At 52.5% G+C, this 10000-nt stretch overlaps 1 protein-coding gene and 1 long non-coding RNA gene across 6 annotated transcripts in view; one reads left to right on the top strand and one right to left on the bottom strand.

Annotated features, from left to right (window-relative positions):
* The window catches only part of C1QTNF1 (C1q and tumor necrosis factor related protein 1), a 26039-nt gene extending 20362 nt beyond the window's left edge, over positions 1-5677 (bottom strand). The window contains exon 1 of one of the 5 annotated variants that reach the window (XM_011990313.1): positions 5233-5677. In XM_011990313.1, the coding sequence (XP_011845703.1) occupies positions 5233-5515 (283 nt within the window). In that variant the 5' untranslated portion in view covers positions 5516-5677. Of the gene's footprint in view, positions 1-2440; positions 2780-3830; positions 4254-5232 lie in introns of those variants that run through there. The other 4 variants (XM_011990470.1, XM_011990549.1, XM_011990389.1 and 1 more) reach the window with 4 other exon arrangements.
* Positions 5678-8523: 2846 nt separating this feature from the next.
* Positions 8524-9476, top strand: LOC105546892. The gene is made up of 2 exons (XR_001007157.1): positions 8524-8685; positions 9076-9476. It is a non-coding gene; the product is annotated as an uncharacterized LOC105546892 (long non-coding RNA).
* Positions 9477-10000: the final 524 nt, after the last annotated feature.

Genomic DNA, 10000 nt, shown 5'->3' with positions numbered 1-10000 from the left:
CTCCCAGGCGCGGTCCTTTTCCTTCCCTGCTCCCCAGGGCAGAGGGCGGCTGGTATCCAGATGTCTTGCTGAGGGGGATGGCTACAACCCAAAGCATAGGGTTTGGGGCATTCCACCAAGTATGGCTTTAGCCGTGGCCAAGAGCAACATTTGACCCAGCACAGGGCACCAAGAACTTGACTTCCCCATGCCCCTCCGGCCCGTCTGCCTCTTCTCCTCCTCCCTCGACTCCTGCCTCCCTGCCTGCCGTCTCCTGCTCTACTCTGTCTCGTGTCAAGGAAAATTCCTACAGGAGCCAGGGAGATGGGCAGACACAGGCCCAGCCACAGCCGTCCCGACGGCTGTCCTGGACAGGATGGGGGCCCAGGGAGGGGCCTGCAGTCTGTGCCAGCCCCGTCTGAGGCTGGAGAAGGGCTTAGCTCCAGGGAGCCTCAGAGGCAAGATAGGGGTGCCCCAGTGTACAGTGGGGACTGTGGGGGTCCCTGTGCCCCTGCCAGAGACCATCCCCCTTTGAACCACATTCAGATGCCAAGCCCAGCTCTGGAAATCAAGTGTGGGCAAGAACAGGTAGCTGCAGCAGTGCTGATGTGCCAAAAGCCACTCATATCACCCCAGCACAAGTGTCACACAGCCATGACCTTGACAAGGACCCCGAGATAAAGATCCTTCCCACATGGCCCCGAAGCCCCTCCCCCCTCCCTTCCTGCTAACACCACATGCCTCACCCGGAGAACCAGAGGCTGCAGCGGCGGCAGTTGGAGTATCTCACTGCGGGGCTCGGGAAGGAGGAAAGGAGTGAGCATGCCCTGCTCCTGCACGTCCCTGTTTAAGCTCAGAACTGACCCTTCCAGGCAAGGACCCCAGCATAGACCCCAGGACAGGACCCCAAGGATCCTCGGCTCATGAGAGCGGCTGCTGGGCTGCCCCAGGAGAGCCTGAAAGAAACCCATTGTTGAGCTGGCATCGCTGTTTCTTCCAGACTGCTCTCTCAAGTGGGCAGGGAGTTCTCACCCTGCATGAAGGGGTCAGCGGGGCAGCGTCCTGTCCAGAGAGCTGCCTTGTGCCCCGTGACACCAGCAGGCCATTTTCAGCAGGTTAACAGGGGAAATGGCCTGTGGCCCACGAGGTAGTGCCCCCACTTGAATATCTCTAGAGGCTACTGATTGTCAGGCAGAGGTGGGACTGTCCAGGGGGTGGTGTAACCTGCTCCTTCTTCCTGCCCTTCCTGGTGTCCATCACCCCCGCCCCTTCCCTAAGGTTCTGGAACCTGAGCCACAGCCCCCGATCCCAGGAACTGGAACCCATCAGGACAAGACACAAACGGGAAGCTCCAGGCCCCACGTACAACTGTATCTACGAAATTCTTTTCATCTTTGTTTTGATGAGCAAAGTTCAATGCCAGAATATTTGGTTTATGAGTCATGCTAATTACAGCTGGGGGGAGGCACCAGGAAGAAGAACAGAAAGGAGCATGTTCCAAAAACACTGTTGTCCTGGTTGCCCTGAACAGGGGGGTCACTTCCTAGGAACAAGGAGGGAACCCACAGCCTTCCTGGGACAGCTTGGGCTTTCTCTGCTCCCACTTGGGAGGACATCCCTCGCCAGCTGGCTGCACCTGCCTGGGAGGGGCAGTGGTGTCCTGTGGCCGCAGAGCACCCATCTAGGGCTTCCTGCCTCCCTGAACAAGCTCACTGGGGACACCACCCTTGGCGACACAAAAGGAGGAGAGGGAGACAGGAGGAAAAGTCGAGAGTCCCTGGGTAGCAAACCTGTGTCCTTCCTGCCCCTGGGCATTCTCTGTTGGCAGCTGGGAGAGAGTAGTTCCCAGCCTCAGTTTGGCCCGCTGAGCACCATGTTCCCAACACCAGATAGGAAGGTTAAAAGTATATGCCCTAGAGGCCAGGCGCTGTGGCTCACTCCTGTAATCCCAGCATTTTGGGAGGTTGAAGCTGGTGGATCACTTGAGGTCAAGAGCTTGAGACCAGCCTGACCAACATGGAGAAACCCCGTCTCTACTAAAAATACAAAATTAGCCACGCGTGGTGGTACACGCCTCTAATCCAGCTACTTGGGAGGCTGAGGCAGGAGAATCGCTTGAACCTGGGAGGCAGAGGTTGCAGTGAGCCGAGATTTGGCCTTGTACTCCAGCCTGAGTGACAAAAGCAAAACACTGTCTCAAAAAAAAAAAAAAAAAAGAAGAAGAAGAAGAAGAAGAAACATACAACACACTTGGGATGAAGACACAGATTGGAGTCTGGAGTTCTCCATCCCTGTCTCTAGGACCTCAGGCAAGCCGTGAGCCTCTTGAGCTTTGCAGCTCTGCTCTTCCCACAAGTGAGAATTCCCTTGATAGAAGTGTTGAGAATTAACTATTATAATAACTATTATAATTATTAATATAATGTTCAGCACCTGCCATGTGAGAAGCAGACACACAAACCTGTGGCTAACATCATGATGATGATGATGAAGATGATGATGATGATGCTGATGAAGATGATGAGTGCCACTGTTGTTGTTGGGTGGTCTCTAGGGGCCTCTCCAGCTCCACAGGTCTAAGAGGGAGGGTGGGGAAGCTTCCGCTTGTCCTCAGCCCTCGGCTCCCGTCTCCCTGTCTTGGTTCCCTCCTCCCTGGTTGGCAGGTGCCGGACAGGCCTCCTGGAGCATGTCCTCCCAAGTCCTCCCGCTCCCTGCGGCACACACAACAGCCAAGTGCGTCTATCTGTGGCTGTTCACGGCTGCACAGCCTGCCAGGCAGCGTGTACTTTCCAGCACTATAAAAAGCAGAGGCCGGGCAGCCTGTAAGGACGTCACACGCTCCCCTGGGGCCGTGAAGTGGCCAACGGAGGAGAAAACAGTTTCTCACGGCATTTCTCATGTTCAAAGCTCAGGACCAGAAAGCTCCCAGCACGTCATGTTACCGCCTTTCCTAGAAACTAGGTGGGGTAGAAGAGTCAGGAACACCTCACAGAGGGGGGCGGCTTCCTCCCTCCCTCCCAAGCAGGGATGAGGCGGCCCAAGGGTTCATAGAAGATAATCTGGCTTTCTGGGGCTGGAAGAGTGTGGCCCGGGAATTGGACCCCGCGAGGCCCGGGCTAACAGTGGGGACCACACCTGCACCGGAGGAGAAGCCCTGGCCAGAAGCTCCGGGGCGGCTCAGATGCTCCAGCCCCAGGCCAGGGGCCACTCCCAGTGGCACAGGCAGCTTAGCTTCCCAGGAGGGCCCCGGGGAAGCAGCATTGTTTTTTCCTGCCCAAGCTGGACCCCCTCCAGGACACCAAGGCTGTCAGATGCGAGGGCCAAAGTCAGCGCTTCCTATTCCGTGAAGGATCCAGGTTGGCCACAGACAGGACTGGACAGACCCGGCGGTCAGGTGGTCCCGGTGACATGGAGTGGGGTGAAGCCATCCCCACCAGGTGCAGCCGCAAGCATTAGTATCATTCCTCTTCCTTCCACACCCTCAGAAAGGCACCAGAGAACAGTGAAGCAAGATAAACACCCCACAAAAAACTGGGGGGAAGGTGCAATTACTCCCGTTAGTATCCATGTGCAGAAGAGCCCGGCTTCTCCACAGTCAGGGAGATCTGGGACCATCACGACCCCCCTGCGCAGAGGCGCCTATGGCGGGGGCTGAGCCATAGCCGGCCGCCAGGGCTGCCCCCGAAACCCGGGGTCTTTCTGCCCCTGCGCCACCGCCGCCAACCCGGCCCCTCCTACGGCGCTCCCCGTCCGTCCTGGCCCAGGTGTCTGCCATCCCCGCCCTGGCCACCAGGCTGGAGCCACGAGGACAGGGGCGGGGCGGCGCTGGGTCCCCCGGCTGGGCCACCTACCTCCGTCCCGCCGGCCGCTCCTCCCGCGCCGCTCTTAGAGCATCTCCCGGCGGCCAAGCCTCCTCCCGGCCAGGTCCGGGGCGACGCACGGTCTCGCCGAAGGAGACAGAGCAGGGGAGAAGGTCCTCCGGGGGACCACCGTGCAGAAGAGGAGGGTGGGGGGCGGTGCGAGCAGCCACGGGTCTCCCCCCAGCACCTCCGTCTCCCCGGCGCGGTCTCCGAGGTCTCCGCGACCAGAAGCGGAAGCGCGGTTTCTCGAAAGTAAAGGAAGAGACGAAGAAAGTGGGACAGACGCGCAAGGAGCGAAGCCCAGCCAGATGTGAGCAGCGAGGAGCCTCCAACACCCCCAGCGCTTTTCGTCCAAACAGCAGCCGCGGAGGATTAACCGTGTGTGCCCCGCGCCGCGCGGCGCCGCAGGGAAATGCAGCGGCCGCCTCCTCCTGCCCCCCGGGGGAGCCCGCCAGACTGAGAGTGGGGGTGGGGCCGATTCCGTGAGTCTGGAGGTCCGTCCAGAGGCGGAGGGGCTGCGAACCCTGGACGAGGATGCCCCCCACAGAATGGGGGTGCCCAGCAAGGCTGAGCGCTCCTAGTCACTTGGTAGCAGAGGGATGGGCTCCAAGGCCTCAGGGATCCCCCGTAGCCAACCCCGACGGGTCAGGTCTCCAAACAGTGGCAGACCTCAGACACCCCATGCATCATAGGGGACTCAGGTTTGGGGGAATCTGTGAGCCCCCTGTAACAAAATGCCAAATTTTGTGTGTGTGTGTGTGTGTGTGTGTGCACGCACGCGCGCACACACATCTTTGGAAGGTGATGGTCCACTGTTTTGTTCAGGGTCTTGAGAGCTCTGTGATCTAAAGGTTAGGAAGGAGCCCCTGCCCGGAAGATTTCCATTTTCCAGAGAATAGCACAGAATTCAGTGGTGGGCCAGGGCTGGCTGGAAGCACTCCTCAATCTCTATCAGGCCTCTCATTCCTTGATACGAAAACTTGACATTTTCTCAATCATACACAAATATTTTTTCTAAACAAGGCCCATAGGCCGCCCTCCCATCCTGATCCCTAATCCAGGCTGCTCCAGAGCTGGCCCTGGTTGGGGCCCAGTCTCCATCCTAGACTCTGCGTCAGCCCCGCTTGCTCTGGAAACTTACCATATCACTAGCAGGGGAAGGATTTGGCCAGAGAAGCAGAAGTCTGCTCTGATGATAACAGCGTTCCCCCCTTTTTTTGCTTCTTTTCTCCCTGCTCTGCCCTGTTCTCTCCGAGCGGCCCCTCACCTCCATGCTGTAGCTGGATTTTTTGGTTTTGTTATCACTCCTGTGAGGGTCTGTCTCTGGCCAAACAGGAGATGTGAAAACGGGGATGCTGATTGGGACATTCAGAGCAAAACTAAGAGGTCTCACCTTTGCCTGCCTGGAGTGTCCTCCCATCTGCTGCACCAACAACTGGACAGATGAAAAGAATCAAAAGGAAGAGGAAGAAGATGGTGCAAGCTTGATGCCCGCTGCCTTGCTCCAGGCTGGGCAAGGCCAGCACTCGGGTAGAGCTGAGGACGAATGGAGATGAGAACAGAAGGAGAGGCCTCTGGGCAGGTGAGGCACCCAACAGCCACTCCACAGAGGCCCTGACTGGGTACGCCAACCCCTCCTGTGAGTACAGGGAGAAAGGCTGCCAGGCCTCCAGCATCCGGGGGAACTCAGAGGACACGCACAACGAGGATATGAAGTCAACACTACTTAACCAACTAGAGATGCGGCCTCCGCTAGGCTTAGAAGATCAGGAGTTGCTTGTGTTCTTGGCATACATATCTGAGGCTTGGCAAAACCTACATCCCGGGTTGCTTATTGATACAGGAAAAGCCAGAGATAAGCTTGTCTCCATTCCTGTAAGTGACATGAGGAAGTTTCCCAGTCACCAGGAGCAAGGCCTAGCACATGGATTGACCTTTCCTTAGTTACTCTGTCCTCAAATAGCCCTTGGTGCAGGGATACCAGAGAAAACAACAGTATTTTTTGCAGCCCTTATGAGACCTTCGTCCATATTTCAGAGAATCTGGGCCTTTCTAGAACTCTTATGAGCTAAGGACTCCCTCAATGCAATGAGAAGGCTCCTTGTTGCCGGGCACAGTGGCTCATGCCTGTAATTCCAGCACTTTGGGAGGCTGAGGTGGGCGGATCACATGGTCAGGAGATCGAGACCATCCTGGCCAATATGGTGAAACCCCATCTCTACTAAAAATACAAAAATTAGCTGGGCATGTGGTGGTGAGCACCTGTAATCCCAGCTACTTGGGAGGCTGAGGCAGGAGAATCACTTGAACCAGGAGTTGGAGGTTGCAAGTGAGCCGAGATCGCACCACTGCACTCCAGCCTGGGCAACAGAGCAAGACTCCATCTCCAAAAAAAAAAAAAAAAGTAAAAATAAAAAATAAAAAAAAGAAGGCTCCTTATTGCCCTGCCTGGGAGCCTCAGACTAAGGGAAGTCCTGGACAGAGACCAGAATTCACAAAGCTGGACACACAACTCAAAAGAGAAAGAGATGCGGATGATGGGCTGGGTGTGGTGGTTCACACCTGTAATCCCAGCACTTTGGGAGGCTGAGGTGGGAGGATCACTTGAGCCCAGGAGTTTGAAACCAGCCTGGGCAACATAGTGAGACCCTGTCTCTACAAAATATAAAACAATTAGCTGGGCTTGGCAGCACACACCTGTAGTCCCAGCTACTCAGGAGGCTGAGGTGGGAGGATCCCTTGAGCCCAGGCAGTCAAGGCTGCAGTAAGCCCTGATCGTGGCATTGCACTCCAGCCTGGGCAACAGAGCAAGACCCCCATCTCAAAAAAAATAAAAGTTATGGATGATGGGAGATTTATTCTTTCTCTTTACCCCATCCAAGATGGCTTTGGTGTTGAAGAACTGGAAAACAGTTATCTTTAACATAATTCCAAGACAGAACTCAGAGGCCCAATATAGTGCAAAGTTGTGCAAAGACAGCTGAGTTGTAGAAAGAAGGCTGGTCCTCTCTTTCAGCTGCACCTGGCTCATCCTACTAGGAGGCCTTGTCCTGGCTCTGACTTACCTTGAGGCAGCTTGGGGATGCTACCAAACTTCAGCGGGCCTTAGTTTCCTTATCTATAAAGCAGAGATAGGTCCAGGGTCTCTTATCTGGAGCCAAGGAGGTCAGATGTGTTCAGAGTCAGGTGCAAATATCCCACAGAGCATCTTACCCAGTGGGTTTTGGGCGGCACCCCTTCATCAAACACTTGAATATTCTGCAGTGGGATGAAGGCAAACCATCCACAGTCTCAGGACAGTTCAGGTCACATTGTTCTGTCAAATTTATGTGTGTCAAATTTAGAGGAAAACTAAGTTTTCAGAGTTTTTGCATTTCAGGGATTTGGGAGAAGTGATTGTGAACCTATAGTTTCCCACATGATTAATAAAAAGGTTGGTGGAGCAGACACAGTGTTTATTGCAACTACCATTATTACAAGTATAATCTTCCTTCCCTCTTGGGGAGAGGAGGGAAGGAGGAGATTAGAAAAGAGATTACTCATTTTCCTTGAGGCAGAAACTGGGGATAGGGAGGAGTGGTATCAAACTTAACACAGAGAGTCTGGGGTTTCCCAAAATATTGTGTGAGACCCAAGGCTCGGAGGCCTGGGAAATTCCAAAGAATAGGAGTTGAGGTCTGAGCACATGTTAGGTGCCACCATCTTGGCTCACAACTCAAGGCAGCAGGCGATGGGCAAAGACTCACAAGGCCAGCTCCCAGAGAATATAAGCTAGTCCTCAATAAAATGGGGGAAAAAAAAATCCCAAATAGGAAAAAATCAAATATAGGAAAAAATAAAAATCCCAGGTTCCTAATGCTCTTTGTCATCAACTTCACCTCTGCTTTGTAATTGTGGGTAGGAAAGATGGAAACTTTGGCAAGCAAGAGATGTCCTTGTAGAGTGACTGATTTTCTTCCATCCCAGCCTTAGGCGTCCCCAAGCAACAAAAGGCAGAGTGTTTTCTCTTTGGCAAAATCCTTCCCCATTGGGCAACAACAACAACAGATTTCAAAAACAAAAAACCAGCCCTGGGGGACTTCATCAGACCTGAGATTGCGGGTCAGAAGTCAAAGCCACCTTCCAGAAAGACTGAGTCCCCTCCCCAAGGTCTCTCTCTTAGCCCCACAAACCCATCCTAAAACTCCCTAGGAGCTCACATCTACACAAGGGTGTCTGGATCAAAACCCCTAAAGGCTTCCTGAATATTCCCAAATTCCCATATTCTCAGTTACAGGTAGGTCCTAAAACGGGAAGAAGTATTTTCCTGGAATGCCTGGCAGGGGAGGCAGCATGGCCTGTGCCCTCCCCGATTTGGTAATTCTTTCTCTCTCCCTGGGCCTGTCACCACCACTCGCTGGGTCTGTTTAGTTATTGCTGGAAAAAGCAATGTGACCTCGGTTAAAGTCTGCAAGACACTCAGTTCCAGATAAGCACAGCATGTCATTAGCAGCACTGTGATTTTTCCCACCGCGGCCCTAACATCCCGCCTTTCCCAACTATTTTGGGTCGGGCTGCCCAGTCATCCCACAAGGACAGAGATTGGTATTGCAAACTTTGAATTCTGTTCCCAGGGGTAGCGACCAGCCGGCTCCGATGGTGACGTCCCACTGCCAAGGGGTGGGAGTGGGGAGAGTCTCCACAGAGCTTCGAAGAAGCTGCGAAGATGGAAAAGTGGAAACTTGGCAGACAGATCCAGCCTCCCTGGCCATTGGCCCATGCTCGTGGCTCCTGGACGGTGCTGCCCACGTTCTGAGCAGCTCGGGACAGGTGGAGATCAGGACTGGCAGCTGCAAGGACAGACCAGGTGAATAGGTTTCTTTATGGTCCTCACACCTGCAGAAAACCAGGAGGGCAAGGGCGTTCCCTCTCCGAGGAAGCCATGCCTTTCCACAGAAGTCTCCCCTGAGGCCATGTACACGTGTGCCTTGCACTCTATCAAGCCAGTTAATTTCCCTATGCCTCAGTTTCCCCAACTCTGAACATTTACTCTCCTGTTTTGGCAATGAATGCTTTCAGTTACATGGAGACAGGCATATACTGAACGATTAGGCAATATTTTACTTGATAAATAAGATGGGAGGGCCCCCTGGTGGACTCCCCAGTTCCAAGCACTTAACTATGAAATGAGTGAGTAAATGCATAAGCCAACACATGAATGAATGGTTTAATAAAGAATGTCTTGTCCTTTATGCAGAGCCACAGAAACTAAAGAGAATTTCCAAAAGGAGGCTATGGTGAAGTCTCTGATGATGCAAAGAAGACAAGGAGAATGGAAATCCAATGAAAGCCTGATTATATTTGTTGACCTTAAGGAGAGTGATTTTATGGCACAGCCTCTCTGGAAGGGAGGGTGTGTTCGCTCACAGTGTGCAAATACCCTTTGACCCAGTAATCTTTCTTCTAGGAGTTTCTCCTACAGATAAATTTAGAATGGTGCTCAAATAACTAAGTTCAAGGATATCCTCTGAAGCATTGTTGTAGTATAAAAAGATCATAGATATCCTCAAAGGATATCATTAGGGGCCTGGTAAAATAAATTCCACACATGGAAACACCATGAAGCTCTTTAGAGAATAAACAGCTCTCTATATGTGATCTGGAACAATCTCCAAGCTATATTGTGAAGTGAAAAATTACAAACCCTTACTGAAAAGCATTAAAGAAAATCCAAAGAAATGGAAAAGCAAAACATGGTCTTAGATAGAAGACTCAATATTATTAAAAAAAAAACAAAAAAAAAAAAAAACAAAAAAAACCCCTCAGTTCTCGCCCAATGAAGCTATAGATTCAAAGCAATTCCATTCAAAATCCTAGAAGGTTGAAGGTGGATAGGGTAGGAGGGGACTTGTCCTACATCATAGGAAGGCTTATTATAAAGACATAATAATGAAGATACTGGTATTGGAACAGATGTGATCAAGTATATTAGTTCAACATGATAGAAGGCCCCCCTGACAAAGACCTATGTGTGTATGAAAACTTGATGTATGACAAAATTGGCATTGCACATATATCAATGGGGATGGGATGGATCAATTCCTAAAAATACACAAAGATGGTGGGGAATCCACAGAAAAAGAAATGTAAATGGCCAAAAAGTATAAGAAAAGATAAACAAC

The sequence above is a fragment of the Mandrillus leucophaeus genome, unplaced genomic scaffold (genome assembly GCF_000951045.1).
Source record: "Mandrillus leucophaeus isolate KB7577 unplaced genomic scaffold, Mleu.le_1.0 Scaffold1, whole genome shotgun sequence".
In the NCBI taxonomy this organism is placed as follows: Eukaryota; Metazoa; Chordata; class Mammalia; order Primates; family Cercopithecidae; genus Mandrillus; species Mandrillus leucophaeus.
The sequence above is the reverse complement of the archived record's forward strand: the minus strand, read 5'-3'. Positions and strand labels throughout refer to the sequence as shown.